This window comes from Scomber japonicus, chromosome 10, assembly GCF_027409825.1.
Source record: "Scomber japonicus isolate fScoJap1 chromosome 10, fScoJap1.pri, whole genome shotgun sequence".
Classification (NCBI taxonomy): Eukaryota; Metazoa; Chordata; class Actinopteri; order Scombriformes; family Scombridae; genus Scomber; species Scomber japonicus.
In genome coordinates, this window is record NC_070587.1 from 20,280,359 (window position 1) to 20,295,599 (window position 15,241).

The 15,241-nt window shown below is 40.4% G+C and overlaps 1 protein-coding gene across 1 annotated transcript; it reads right to left on the minus strand.

The window, feature by feature from the left end:
- Positions 1-1,172: 1,172 nt before the first annotated feature.
- macf1b (microtubule actin crosslinking factor 1b) lies at positions 1,173-10,366 on the minus strand. Its single transcript, XM_053327630.1, has 26 exons — positions 10,288-10,366; positions 10,096-10,197; positions 9,534-9,635; positions 9,157-9,321; positions 8,816-8,971; positions 8,148-8,345; positions 7,532-7,660; positions 7,216-7,386; positions 6,943-7,098; positions 6,641-6,847; positions 6,387-6,506; positions 6,129-6,298; positions 5,867-6,026; positions 5,396-5,590; positions 5,074-5,199; positions 4,573-4,716; positions 4,304-4,492; positions 4,101-4,215; positions 3,764-3,933; positions 3,462-3,624; positions 3,091-3,245; positions 2,893-2,967; positions 2,492-2,621; positions 1,999-2,144; positions 1,445-1,565; positions 1,173-1,198 (listed from the first exon to the last, which is right to left on the minus strand). Exons 1-26 carry the CDS (start codon positions 10,348-10,350, stop codon positions 1,173-1,175), a joined length of 3,654 nt encoding a protein of 1,217 aa, XP_053183605.1. The 5' UTR covers positions 10,351-10,366.
- Positions 10,367-15,241: the final 4,875 nt, after the last annotated feature.

Consider the following 15,241-nt stretch of genomic DNA (forward strand, 5'->3'; position numbering starts at 1 on the left):
TGACAGGGCCTTTTATGTTTTTGGAGAGTTTTTACAGCCACTGTAGGCTCTCCTACACACTTGGAATGGGAGGAGCAATCTGCAACCTCACTGCTAGATGCCACTAAATTGTTCACACTGGTCCTTTAACTAACAAACTTACTCTACAGTAGTTGGACACAGAAAAGTGCATTTTTAAGAAAATAATGTGCTAAAAACAACTTTCTCAGGGCGTGTTATGAAGAAAACAACACATCTACATTTTCACAGTAATGTTCCATAGAAATACATACATCCAAAGGTAAAACCAATCCTGAGAACATAATCTCTACAAATCAACAATGGCCTGTCAGTGCATTGTTCATTACACAATCTTCACTGTTTAAAACATCCTCACAATGCAGGATAATAAAATTACACACATTTAACTCCATAACTTGGTGTCAAAAAAGCTAAAAGACAAAAACAGCGTGGCCCTGCCAACAATGTCATCTTCATGGAACAAAATAAAAACTAATAATATCACAAAGTTGAAGGACAACATACTTTACCATCACATACTTATGGTTTTGGTATATGTGTTTTTTTTTGGATGCTCAGGGCAGACAGAACAGCATCTACACTTTATGTGTACTGATGTTTTTTAGTTGTAATTTCCCCCCAAATTAGTTACATCACATACTGTAACGACCCATGACAGAGCATTATTGCCTGCTTGGATTCCTAAGAAAGTATGAAAAGTTAACATATGCTATATATAGCAGTCATTGGTACTATGTGATCCTGCTTGTCTTTAAAACCACAAAAGAATCAGAAGCTGTGAAACAAAAATCTGATTGAAGCAAGGCTCTGGCTATCATGCATTAAGTATCCATGCAGAACATTTCAATTCCTACTCTCTACACTGTCAGATACTACTATATGAAATGTAACAAGGAACAAAAATAATCTTTGTCTTGCATCTGGACTGACACCCTCATAGTCCTCATATTATCTTCACGCAGATTTCTCAAAGCTAAAGACCCTTTAGCATCACCTCTTGTGACCTTCGCCTTACTTTTCCTTTAGTGTCTTCTTTTCTGATGTGACTGATACGTTGTTTGTTTGACCCCTCTATCGCTTGTTTCGGGGCCTCAAGGCTGTGTTTGGGTTTAGCACTGCAGCATACACGTGGTGCTCAGAGGCAGAGGTAATCATGTGGGTAACCTCTCAGCTTCGTCTACAGGGTGCATAAGAATGAAAACAAAGGGCGGGGTTAACTCATTATCTCAATATAGTAAGTTTCTAAGTTGTGTTTATTATATTACTAATACTATAGCACTTTGAGTTTCACTATGAATGAAAAGTGTGGTACAAATGAAATATATAGTTATTATCATTATGTTTGTGTATCTAGTAAAACAATCATAATCCTGCAGCATGCCGTTTTTTAAGTAACTGAGTTGAACTAAGTGAACAGGCTGACCTGATGGTGAGGGGGAGTTGCCCTCCCCTGTTGTCACAAACTGTAGATCAGATCCCAAAGCAGCTATGGAGCTCCTTGGACGAATGCAGCGGTCACCTGAGAAACTCCTGCGGAGTAATGCCTAAAGACAAGATAGGTAATTACTGTCAGGCTAATTACAGTCAGAAGTCTCCATAGTAAAATATTCTTCATTGCTTTTGTAAAGTAGATAAAATTCCAGAAAACAAATTTTAGGATGTTACTACTGTGACAGTACAGTAGTACTGTCCTTGTATCACTCACTTTATAATGAATAATTATACACTTTGACCAGTAAAGCTAATGTGAAGATGAAACTTTACAGTTAGAAGAGTGGAATCAGAAAAAGTTGAGCTACTTGTAAATTAAAAGTGGTGAAAGTACAGCAACAAAGACAGATTGGCCAAAAAATGTAAAATAGCACAGGTGCCAGCAGAGGCTGCAAATCTTTTCAGATTTTTGATATTAAAATGTCACAGTTGATCCTCACAAAGCACATAGCAGCCAACTGTTATAAAATATAGTTTATAGCTTGCCTTGCGGGTCATGGGGCTGGTAGGGGCAGAGGCACTGCTGTACAGGCTGAGGCTTGAGTTAGATCTGCTGACAGTCAAACCCTTGGAGGTACTTCCTGCTGGAGACAAGTACTTCTCCTTGATCTTCAGGTTGGTCCGACCTTTTACTGTTGTTGACACAGTGGGGGAATTTAACAGAACACTGTAAAACTTGTAATTTATAGTTGCCACACCTCTAATAACAGCCAGGAGACACTATGTATAAATAATTAACGGAGGTTGGAGATAAAAGTCTGTAAAAATGCCTTCAAATGGTGGAAAATGTTCATGGAAAATAACATTTGTAGCAGAAACAGATATTGAATTTAGGGGAACATGCTAAAATGTTTTTATAGATGCATCCATCAAGATTATTAGTATATTCTATCACTTTTGAGCATGATTACTGAGCACTTTTTTCTTTATAGTAAATGATAACTTGACCTTAAAGAAGTGTCAAGTGTGCAATATTGACCTCTGCAGGGATCATTTTTGACCAGGAACTCATCTAAAGCAGTCCAGCCTCCTCCCACTCTGACCATCAGCGTGCTCCGCAGGATCCGAACCATCCGCAGCTGTTGTGAATCTCCAAACTGCAGAAAAAAGATGATATTTTAAGTTCATGATGATATTTTGGGATTTTTTGAGGACCTCTCTGTTTTGGCACCTTCACACCACACCTTCAAGACATCACTAATGTTTCAATATTGTGTCTGTAGGGCATGCTTTTTCCAATTACTTAGGCCTTTTATTTTTATCCAGACTAACCAGAAAAGGGGAATTGTATCACTTCCTGTGTGGCTGTCTGTGAGGATTCTGTGAGGTGTTTGGAGTAGAAAATATAAAAGCTGATCAATATCTATAAAAATGACTCACCCTGTATCTATTGGCACTTATTTGCTCCACTTGGAACCTCTTAGGACAGTTGCACTGAGATACCTGTCGACTCACCTAAAGAAGAAAAAATATTAATAATAATAACAATAATAATAATAATAATAATAATCAGTGTCATAAAAAGTGCCAAACTATATAAATCCTTCTAATGTATCCTTATGCACCCACTGTTCATACCTCTTCATTGATTTGATCTGCGTCCAGTGTTTTCCTGTAGGGATCTCTGCTTGGGTGGAGCGCACTCACAAACTCATAATAGTCAATGAAGCCATCGCTATTCATGTCAAAGATGTTTGCCACCGCATTCATCTCTAGAGAGTTGGTGGGAAATTCTGCAGTGGAGAGGTCCAAAGATCCAGTATTAAAACTTAATTACTTAGACATGACATGGCATATATAGAGAACAGTATCAATATTACAACACTGAAAACATTTATTTAATTGCTGTTAGTCGTATGAAATTAACATTTCACCAAACTAATAAGTCATTTCAGATGCTGTCTTTTACATTTCATAATCAAACTGCAAAATGCAATGGTGAGTCTCACTAGAAGCGAGGACGTAGTCAGCAAACTCCTTCTGGCTGATTCGTCCATCCTGGTCGCGGTCGATGCTGCGGAACACATCTAAGATCCGAGACTTCAAGTGACTGATCCACTGAATGTATCGTTTTCGCCACATATTGAAGTCGAAGTTTGCAAATTCTTCCATCTGTCCAGAAATTAAAAATATCACAGCATTCATGTTAATTATTGCATCAAATTAAGTTTTATAGAACTAAACTTCTACCACCTCTAATTACACTATAACTCTTAAAATTTCCATGTTGACATCTTTAAGGAACAATAACCTCTTTGAGTGTTTGCTGGTGTTGTTCCAGACGGCTTTGTCGAGACACAGCCAGCAGCCAAAGTTTCTGCCAGCGACTGACCAGCTGACTGAGTTGTGGGGTCTGGGGGTCGAGATGCTCCAGGGGAACCGGTGCTGCTGCAGGCTGTAGCTTCAGAGTGCTTCTCCTCTCTGAATGGAGGAACAAGAACATCAGAGTCTGGGATCAGCTCAGTCAAGTGATTTCTGCTGCTGCTGTCATCAAGCTGTCAGTTCTTATATTATAATGATGATTTTTTTTGGCACATGTTGATGGAATATAAACCATATTGTTAGCAGCGTTGTCCATGGAGTCTTACTTGTGAGAGGCCGTTTGCTTGGGGATATGTGCTGTTTAGAAATGCTCTTGTGTTTGCAGGACTTGGTAGCATGTTCCACCTCTGGGAACTTTTTATTCAACTCCTCCATGAATACCTGCAGAGTGGAATGATCAGTGTTAGCATGGCATGTAAACCCACACATCCTTAGAGCGCAGAAGGATTGTATTATAGAGAAATCATACCCTGTGCTGCTCAATGAGTTCTTGGTTCTGCTCCATGGTCTCAGGTAGTGGCTCTTGGTCTCTGAGGGTGAGGGCTTCCTCTGCAGACGAGATCCAGTCCAACAGCCTCTGGACTTCCTCTCTCTCCGCTTCCAATGCTGACAAGCTGTTCTGGATCTTTTGGCCCTGCTGCTGGGCCCATGTCTGAACCTAACTCAGAAAACAACAGTTTCATCAGTTTCATAAATACTTTAAAAAAAAATTAGGTATTGTTTATAAAAAGCACTCACCTCCTCGTAGCGGGTCTTGGTGACACTCATCCAAGATTTGAGGGTGATTATGGAATCTGGGTGACAGCAGGCCAGGATCTCTTCACCCAGACTTCGGATGTTCTGTAACTCCACCACCTGAGCCTGCAAGGCAGCCATTGACTCCTACAGACGAAGGATTAATTCAGCTTTTTGTTGCTAACATAAATAACAACATTTATGATGATAAAATTTGTGTATGTTATTTATTTCTTTATTATGGGTGTTTTTAACAGCTTGTGGTGAAACAGCAATGTGGCCCAATGGTAAAGTCAACAAGTTAAAAGGGTTCAAGCATGAATGTCAACAAATATCCACCCAGCCTCACTGCCCTTGACGCAGATACTGAATCCTTATCAGCACCAGGATGTTGTTTTGTAACCCTGACCCTGACATTTGACCTAAACTGAAGCAGATAAGATGAGAAAAAATGAATTTCCCTATAGGGAGTGATAATGTAATGTTGATGTATGTTATACTGACCTCGTGTTGTTTGCGAAAAGCAAGTAAACTCCCCTCATCGTCCGGTATCACCCCATATTTCAGTACTCTCTCTGCCTCAGTGAGGCGCTCCATGAAGGAGTGGACAAGGCCATCAAACTTCTCAGCCTAAGAAGAACAAAGACAAAGATAAGAGTTAAGTAAGGGTTAATCTTACCATTATTAACAGCCAGATATCAGCTAATCAACTGTTACACAATAGGTCAAACTTAAAGCCACTGTCAGAACACTTTATTGCGTATTAGACAGCTTAATTCCAAAAATGTGTTTATACTGTATAGGTCATCTATTATTTGTGGACTACCTGCTGAAGTGCAACCTCCAGCCTGTCCTGTTTGCTGACTGACAGCTTGCACACAGCCTCCCAGCGGCCCTCCAATTCATCCATCTGTTCCTGCAGCCAGTGAGCATCAGCTGTGCTGCTCCTGGTCAGATCCCTCACAGAACGCTTCAGGGTCCTAATGCACCCAGCTCGCTTCCCCAACTCCTTTTGGAATGCCTAAGAGAAAGAAAATAAGCTGAGAACTTGCACGTAACTGATGACACTGTTAAGAAACTGCTACAAAAATATGCATAAATTGGTGCAACAAATAGCAACTTAACATCAATAAATAATCACAGTAGTATTATTACTATAAGCAAATGAGACCATCATTGTGAGAGTGGGGTATGAAATACTGTATATGCAGAATGTACAGTATATCGTATGTATATGGTAGGTGTTCAACATTGTGAATTGCCAGGGCAACAAAGTCAAAATACGTGATGGGTGTACCTTATGTTTGTCAATAAGATTATTGACCATATCCTTGTCTCCACTGACAGGAACATCCTCAGCTAGCTGTGGCTCTGCTCTATACAACCAGTCATTCAGGGCCTGGAGAGCATCAGTGAATCTGCCTGAGAACAGCAGTGCTTCCTCCAGCTTATGTTGTCTGCAGAAGGAAAACAGACACACAATTTGGTTCATTCTCAAATTATTTTACACTTAAGAGAAATATGAGTGTGCACCTGCCAACACTAATAGAGCTCCATACCTCTCCATAGACTTGCCACTGATAGTGTCCCAAGTGTCTTTGAGTTCAGCCAGGAGGTTTTCCACATGCTGTCTATCATGGCTGGTTTGAGCTCTTTCATGAAGGCTGCGGCCACTCTTCAGCGTGGCCTCGTACATGGGCCTCTTTGATCTCAGCAGTTTTTGGAACTCCTAATTACGAAAGCAGTGATCAGCATCTGACACATTCACAAATATAACGCGTGTAGTCAAGTTTTCATTACTGCTATGCCTACTGCACCTTCTGTTCATTCAGTTGTTGTTTAATCTCCTCATGGGTCACTGCAATCTCTTTATGTGTGTCTAATGTTTGTTCCACCTCTGTCATCCAGTCCACTAGTAGGCGCCAAGATTCATTGAACTGAAGAATAAGAAATAAAGACAGGTGTTAGGCAAAGGTTTATCAAAGGCACAAGTTGAAACTAAACTACATGTACAGTTTGAAAAGGATGGTGAAGGTCATCCACTGAGATTGGAGATTATATAGTTTTATACCTGCTTGGCATTCTTTTTGACCTCCTCTAGCATTCTGCCTCTTTCTGAAGTGCGTTGTTGTAACTTTTTGTAGCGATCCTGGACCGTCATGATTAGGTTATGAATGACATCGCAGTCTTCTTTCCTGCTCATTTCTGTTAGTCTGCAGCCTGCATTCTCCACTGTTATCTTCTTCTCACCGTAAAAGTTCACCTCATTCACCAGTGTCTGTAAAAACAAAGTATTTAATGAATCAAAAATAAATACTTCCAAATGTTCAGGCAGAAAGAGAGATTCCCCCAAACAGGAATAACAAGACCTACTCTGTGATCCTGCAGCTGAGTACAAACTGTGTCCAGAACAAAGCTGGGAGCAGGAAGAAGTCCAATTGACTCCTCACACTTGGTCATCTTAGTGAGAAGTTCCTGGACATTGCTGTGGAACTCCTTGGCCAGACTCAATCCTTTGGTAAGCTTTGCCTATGGAAACAGCAAGTCATGTATTATAATTTGCTCTACTGATGACAAAAACAGACTGGAGCTGAAAAACAAACTTAATAGAAGTGGACACAAGATGAAAATGAAGAGTTAAATAACCTTTCGTTCCTGTACTTTGCTGTAAACAGACGCCCATTTCTGTTCAAGAATAGACATGCTGTGTTCAGTGCTCGAGCCTCGCATAACATTGCTTCTTTCCAGCATCCTATGTATGGCATTCTTCACATCTGTGTAGGCGTGGAGCTTTGACTCCATCTCGTTGCACAATTCCTGTTATGGGTGAGAGGAGTCAAGAAAATTGGTTTATAGAGAGGAAATAATTTTTAGCTAGGGTAAAATTATTGTGTGACTTTTTGATTTATTGTTTATTGTGTGACTTTTTGACCTTTACAGTTAAAAGTCTGATGGGTCTCACCAAGTGTGCGTTGAGCCTTTCAGCAGCAGAGTCTGGCATACCCCACATGGTTTTGAAGGAGGACAGTCTCAGGTCTGTGTTCTCAAGCCACTGTAGAAGGTCCTGAATCTCCATTGTAACATCTTGCACCTACATTAAAACAATAGAACCAGTGTAAAATCTGCTATGATGGCAAATCTGTCAGTTCACTAAAACCTCAGTTAGTCATTCCATATTTTTAGCATAATTTGCACTTAAAATTTCATCATATTTTATTTGAGCAGAAGTGGAGCAATGATGATATATATTTTTGGTAATTATGACACCAAATATGTTGTTAGTTTGTGCGTCTTTATTTCTATGATTCCTACAATTTTTTATGGAACTTTGCCCTTTTTGACAGTAAATGCCACATGCTGAAGTTTGGACTCAACCCACAGACCTGTTGATTTATATAATCACCACAAGAGGGCATCCACGCTACACTAATAATGAAATATAAATGCAACATAAAAAATGCTGCATCCTAATACACTGTGAAGTAATCCACTATATATTCACACAGGTAAAAATGTATATCTACTATATGATCGCTCTTGCTGCAAGAAGATAATGGATTTTTTTCTTTTCTCTTCACCTGACTGAGTCTGTTTTCTAATTCCAGCTGCCTGCGTTCTGTCTCACAGCGGACAAACTCCCAGCTTTCATTGAGTTGCTCCAGTTGAGACTGTAGACCATGTGGGCTGTCCCCAGACCCAACCTCCAGCAGTCCCCTGCCTGCCTGGTTCAGGGACTCCATCGTGCGGACATGGGACATAACATCATTATGCAAGACCTTTGAAGAGAAAGAAGCAATAAAGTTATCATATCTGTGCCAGTTTAATTCGCAGTCAAGTATTGCTTGGAGGAGAATGGAAATAAGTGTTTTCTGATCAAAGATTGATCTCACAGTTCAGTCACAGACTTTTATTATCAGATGACTCCAGCAGTGTGTAGTGTTTATACTACAGCAGTGTTAAATGTGCATTAGAAGCAAGTAGGAATAATCTATGTGACACAGATGCTGGTGGACACAATGATTATACCTCCCTCCCAGGAGACAGAGGCCTGTTATTTATTCAAGGCTAAGTGCTCAGTGTTATCTAGCAGATAACAGTTCTACGTCTGAGTTACAAAATTTACTGTTTTGTTAGACCTTCAGAGTCTGAAAGAATTCTGTCACCTCAGAGCTTACTTCTGACACTGTAGTCATTTCGAATGACTTATTTAATCATTATACATTACTTTAATTGGGTCATTACCAACCTTGTGTTTAGCCAGCTCTATTTCACAGGCCTGCAGGTCGATGCTGATTGGCTGGTTGCCCTGCAATTGTTCAGCGGTCCGGGCGAGCCATGTGTGCAGCTCATCCAGTGTGTTTTGGAACTGACCCAGACCTAGCAGAGCACACTCCAACTGATGCTGCAAACAGAATGGGTCGATGGAGCGATTTCAGGTGATAAAGTATTACTGGTGGCAGCAAATGTACAAAAATAATTTTGTGTTTTGAAGTTTGAAGCATAATTTGCAGCTAGATATGGTGCACGCAGCCCCAGCTGTTGATTGCTGTAGTGACATCAAATTTAATTAATGGATCCATTACTCACCTGTCTGCTGACAGTCTCTGACTCCAGGCTGTCCCAGCGCAGTCTGAAGTCACACAGCGGTGAGACTGAGCCTGGACGCTCCGAGCCAGGAGAGAGCCGGCACACAAAACGATGGTTCAAGCTTTCTATCTCAATCTTCTTTTGGTAAAGTTCTCGCTTAAATCCCTTAAGGAACAAACAAAGAGTGTCTTTACTGTATGTTTAGACTTACATTCAATTCAATATTTTCATTACCACTTTGTTTTACATTGTAATAAAAAACAACCAAAAGCATTGTTTGTATAACATGTGATCCAAAAACTAGGCATAATACCGACCACCTCAGCTGGTCTCAGAGGTTAGTACTTTTCAGTGTTCAAATCTTGGTAAAACCTCACCTTGAGATCACGTAGCTGCTCTTTGACTGATTCCAGGTCAGTTCCTACCATGAACTCTTCAGTAGACTTCAGCTCAGCTGACTTCAACCACTCAAAAAGACCCTATTAGCACAACAATCAAAGAGTACTTATAAAAGCCAGTGAATGATTTCATGCCACGTCTTGTGATTGTAACATTAAATACATTTTGTTCTCAACAGCCAAACATGTAACCCTGCTGGTACATACAGCTGGACGCATTTCATCTAGTTTTCTTTTGATACTGTCTAACACAGTTTACACCATGGAACTCATTTGCCTTTGGCAGGGAACCACAAAAGCTGTCATTTAATCATAAGCAAAGTTGCAGGGAGTAAGAGTCTGAATAAAAGACTAGCTTTGTATTTGACAGAATGCCACAACACTGCTTGGGTCACACAGTGGTGGTAAAATGTTCCTAAATGATATGGCAATGACATGAAACATGAATATAGTATATTTGTTGGTGACTCCAGTGGCTCAATACACACACATTCATATGCATACACATGTCCAGACATATACTGTTTATGCAAACACACACCTGCATAGTGTCTTGATAGTGTAAAGCCATCTGCAAGGCCTCCTCCAGCTTCTTGTAACATTCGTTCCACAGTTTGCTCAGGTTGTTCCATGTGCAATAGAGCTTTAAAATGTCAAAAGACAGGGTTGAACTGTAAGTTAGTCAACACAACACTGTGAGTTTAAAATGACTTCATTTGAATGTATGGCTTACTTCATCTAGACTCTTTGTGACATCTGGTTTGTCTGTATCTCCACATGCTGACATCAGGTCCATCCCCAGGACACCAAGAGTGTCCAGATCTCCCTGTAAACTGTCAATATCCTCCCTGAGAGTCTGCAAGGTGAAAGATTGAAAAATATTGCATGGTGTCATGGTGAATTAGTAGTAGAAATATACAGTATATAACAATATGGGTTTTATAGGCATGCTCCCTTTTGTAGTTTCCAGACAAACCTGCATGGTTTCAAGGCTCTGGCGGATTGTTTCGGAATCCGTCCGACTTGCGTTGAGATCCAAAACTGCCTGCTGAGCATCATTGAGAGCAGCCGTGACATCGCTGACATCGCTCCAGAACTTCATGGCGAGATCCAAGAGTTTGAGCAGCCAGCTTTCCCTCTCCTGGGCCTGAGTATTTGTCTCATCCCACAGCTGGGATAGGCTGGACACTCGCTCTTGTATTGCTAGAATTGCAAGGATGAAACACAGACGTTGCTGACAATCTGCTCTCTAAAAGTTATCTGCATGAAAGTCATGTGTTTCTGTAGTAGGACAATATTTTATCTGTGTACAAACAAGATAATATCTATGAGGATTATCACCTGTTCCAATGGATCCATCACCAGCTGCTTGTGTGTTCGCCAGCAGCTCATCTGCTTGTGTCTTGATACTGCTGAGGCCCAGCTCCAGCTTGGACAGCTCAGTCAGGGTGTACTTGTTGTCCTGCAGCTGCTCCTGGATCCTCGGCGTGAGGCCTTGAAGGGAGGTGGGAGTCTGCATGCGACTGCACAGGCGGTCAAGGCTGTCTCTGATAAGAGTCATCCTTTCATTCAGCTAGAAATAAGTAATGTGTTAATTTTAAGTTGAAGTTAAGATTTTGTGTGTTTGTGATAAACTGAAAAATTAAAAATGTATCCTGATGTCAACTAAGAGCTCTTTACAATGTTTTCTACATTGTCCAAGCAGTCTTACCTGTGTGAATCGAGGTAGAGACTCCTCGAGTAGATTGGCAGTCTCCTTGACCCGGTCTCTAATGGCGCTATGTTGCTCTTCGGCCTCTGCAGCTTTGCGACAGAACTCATCCCCTTGAATAGGGTTTAGCTCTGACAAGCGCTTTGCCAGAGAGCATAAGCGTGCAATCAAGGGTCTGTGTTCTGCTATAGACTCCCTTAGACCCTTAGAAAAGGAGAAAGAAGACAGTTTTAATAATAATGTGGAGAGCAGACTTTTTCAGAAAGAACCTGACTTGAGTTAAATCTCTGAAATCAGAAGAGGAAGGTTGAAAAAAATTCATTTTTCATGGCATTACCAGACAAAACAGAAATGGCATTATAGTACACTGGTGGAAAAGTGACCAGGACTGGAAGGAGATAACTATAATTAACTGAGTTTGAACAGAGCAGCTCATTTACCCTGAGGAAAATGGTCACAGAATGTGAAGTATAAAAGGACTTCTTTGTTGAACTGAACAAAAAAAGATGAAAAAAGTGAAATGCTGGCACTCAAATGTAGAGAAGCAGGTTTCTTCTACCTGTAAGAGGTCCTGTTGTTCCCGAAATGCTTCATAGCTAATTGTACTCAGGGAGAGCTGGCCAATAAGGGTTTTAGTTTCTTCTAGCCAGGGTGAAACCTCAGCAAGGCCCTCTGAGAACTGAAGAAGAAGCGACTGAGCATGCTCGAGCTGCAGGACCACATGGGCATTGGTGGCTGAGGTGGTGTTGCATTGTTCTTGTAAGGCCTCTAATGGTGTCTACATGGAGAGGAGAGATTTTTGGTTTTTTGATCATTTTGTTCTCAACATGGGTAAAATGGTCACATAGAATGGAATGAAGAGAATACCTGTAGATCGCCTGTTTCTCCTTCATCACTGTATGTTAGCAAAATCTCAGCTATTTTCACCATCTTCTCAATGTTGAACCTGTGCTGGAGAATCTCCACAGCCAAAATCTATTCAGGAAATAGTACATCAAATTGATATTAATGATTTTATAAACACCTCACATGTTACAGATTCATTTCAGACATTAAATATATAAGTGGGAAAATGTTTATCTAGTGCAGAATGTGCTGACCTTCTGCTCATAGAGTTGTTCTGATATGAGCTGTGGGTCCAGATTAATGGTTTTCAGCTTTTCAAGACTTAGTGCTGTGTCTCTGAACCAAGCCATCTCTTTCACCACCGCCTGTTCCAGCTGTGAAAACATATACAGTACAGTATCTTAGCATAGCAATAATAACATTATCGTTTAAATATAATACTAACATTTCCAAAGTCTAAACACATCAGTACTTCTCTAATTTAGGCAGCAAATACTGACAATGACATCATTATGTCATAGATTGGATATTCTGAATCATAGCAAATGTGGAGTACACAACAGATTACTCATGTTCTCATGATTTCACAATGATTTTATTCATCATGACACAAATTGTAAACTGTTTTTAATTAAGACTGAAATAGACTGAAATATAATATAATATACATTTTCATGGCCTTTAGTTGTGTCTTCACATAGTCTGACTTGTCAAAGCAGTAAAAGCCTTATAATGGCCTGTGTTAATATTAATTCATTAATTTGTGCATTTTCTGTGGTGACATGTCTAAACAGGTGTACAACATTACATAAGCAATGTCACTAACTATCCACCAATGCAGGCCCCACCATGGTGATGTGATGTGGACAGTATATTTGCGAATAAGTTACAAGAAGCACTCTGAGCTGTGTATCTCATACTTTGAAAAAAAAGTAACAGTTAAATAGCCAGCTTCACATGCATCAACATAGTTCACCTGAAAATGTGTTCTTCGTTGCTAGCCAACCAGGTAACCTCACCTATTTAAATTTAGCAAAGCAATGAAAGATACAGTATGTTGTATATATCCATTGGCACCTTTTCTAAATTACCAAAAATATGTCTACTTTGGTCAATATTCTGCTAGGTCAAGCAATGCTACAAAACTTTGCTATAAAACATTTCGGTTTTTAGCACGAAAGTAATCAGATTTAGTGATTCTAGTCCTCAAAGAGATATAACCTTTCTAACACTTACAGTTTTTCTAACAACAAATTCACACCCTCTTTCATCCATTTGCTTTAAACTTCCATGGGCGTGCTGCTGTGTAATGTACAACATGAAAACAAACCCATGACTGTTTCATTTTAATATTGCGTGAGAACATTACCCTCTGTCTCTCAGCTGCACATAGTACTGCATCTCCAGCATGTGTCTGGGCTCCTGCTGCCCCCAGAAGCTCCCTCTCAATGCGGCCCAGCCACAGATGAAGGTCCTCCTGGCTGGATGTACAGCGACTGGAAGCCTCCAGGGCCTGTTCCAGTCTCTGCAGCACATCCAGACTGCTCAGACTCAACACAGAACAACGGATACGCAGTGCATCCATCTTCTCCTGCACCTGCTGGGCCTCTTCCTCTGAAACAAAGAACAAATCAAAATTTCTTAAGACAAATATACTGTACTAGTTTGGGATGATAGTGACAACAGTAGGACTGACAGGGTGCTTTTTTTTTTTTTTTTAGTGATACATACAATGTAGAATTTTATCAATACTATACCAGACATAAGTATTTAATATCTGATGTAGATTCTACTAGTTTTACAATAAAGTAGTCTGGTGTTTGTCACATTTCAATAATATGCACATAAGTATTTGCATTATTATTGCAGTAAAGCTTACCTGAGATCGCTTCCATTAGATCTTGACCTGACTTCTGTATTTTTCCTAGGTCAGCAGTTTTTACTTGAATCTCTTCAACAACAGCCTAAAAGAAAATAATAATGTGACAAAATGATATTCCTTTAATCAAACAACTCAACACATGTGTACTGTATACATGCAGTTGAACCACACATGGTAGATTTCCAACCTTGGCTCGATCTGTGGCATCTGAGAGATGCAGCATCACTCTCTCTGCATTTCGTAGTTCAGCTAGGACCTGTTCCACAGATATGAGCCATTGCTGCAGGCTCTCTACTCCTTCCTGGAAGAGCTGGGCCCTGGGCAGAATGAGCTCCAGACTCGCCCTCCTACCAGTGACAAAGTTCCCATCATAAATAAATCAGATTTGTATGCTATAATCCTTGCCAAACCAAAGTAAAATTAGCTGACCTTTGCTCTGCCTCCTGCTGTAAAGCCTCCCACTTATGTTTGAGAGCTGAGAGCTTGACCTTGGCCTGCTCTCCCTCCTCTCCTGGGTGGGCCTCCACCAGCCGAGGTCCCTCCAACATCATTGTGGCCATACTGCGCCGTCGGTCGGTAAGGAGGCGTTGCAAGAGCTGCAAAAAAACAAAACGCGCTCAGGTAAGGTTATATTTAGTTAAATCAAGAGGTTCATCACAGGCAGTGGCGGCTGGTTAATACGGGCACCCCACATATATCTACTTATTAAGTAGTAGTATTAAGTAGATACATATACACATATATCTACTTATTAAGTAGATATAATGCTAAATAATTATGAAATAAAAAGTATTGGAAAAAGTATTGGAAAATGTCTCTCAGCACCTGTCGGCATTTATTATAAATTTATTCCAAATAGTATTTTATTCATTTCTATATGTACTTCCTGTGTGCGGGTCGCCGGCCTAATGGGAGTCAATCCTCACAGTTTTGACAAGCACATGACCTGAAGCTGCTCTCTCATTGGCCGCCTTCAGTTTTCTCACGGGCGCAGCTGGGCGCAGCTCAGTGCGCCTTGGACACGCCCACTTTTATTGGCAGCAAATTGTTGTTGTTTTAAGTCTTTTAATCTAATGTGATTGGACAGTTCTGGCTGTCATTCACGCCCACCCGTCAGCTGTAGTTTCAGGAGATGACGTTAAAGTGGAGCCGCGGAAATTAAAGATTATTTGGTCATTTCTATACAAAAACATAATTTCACAGGACTTTAACTAGAAGACAATGAGAAGATAAAGCAGCAGCAGGTGA

Excerpts from the sequence above, each read along its gene's own strand:
- macf1b (XM_053327630.1), bottom strand. The coding sequence starts at position 10,350 with ATGGACCTGATGTCAGCATGTGGAGATACAGACAAACCAGATGTCACA. Across the intron at positions 5,200-5,395 it reads TGGAGGTTGCACTTCAGCAG|GCTGAGAAGTTTGATGGCCT; the intron begins GTAGTCCACAAA and ends TGTTCTTCTTAG. Across the intron at positions 4,493-4,572 it reads CCAAGACCCGCTACGAGGAG|GTTCAGACATGGGCCCAGCA; the intron begins GTGAGTGCTTTT and ends TTTCTGAGTTAG.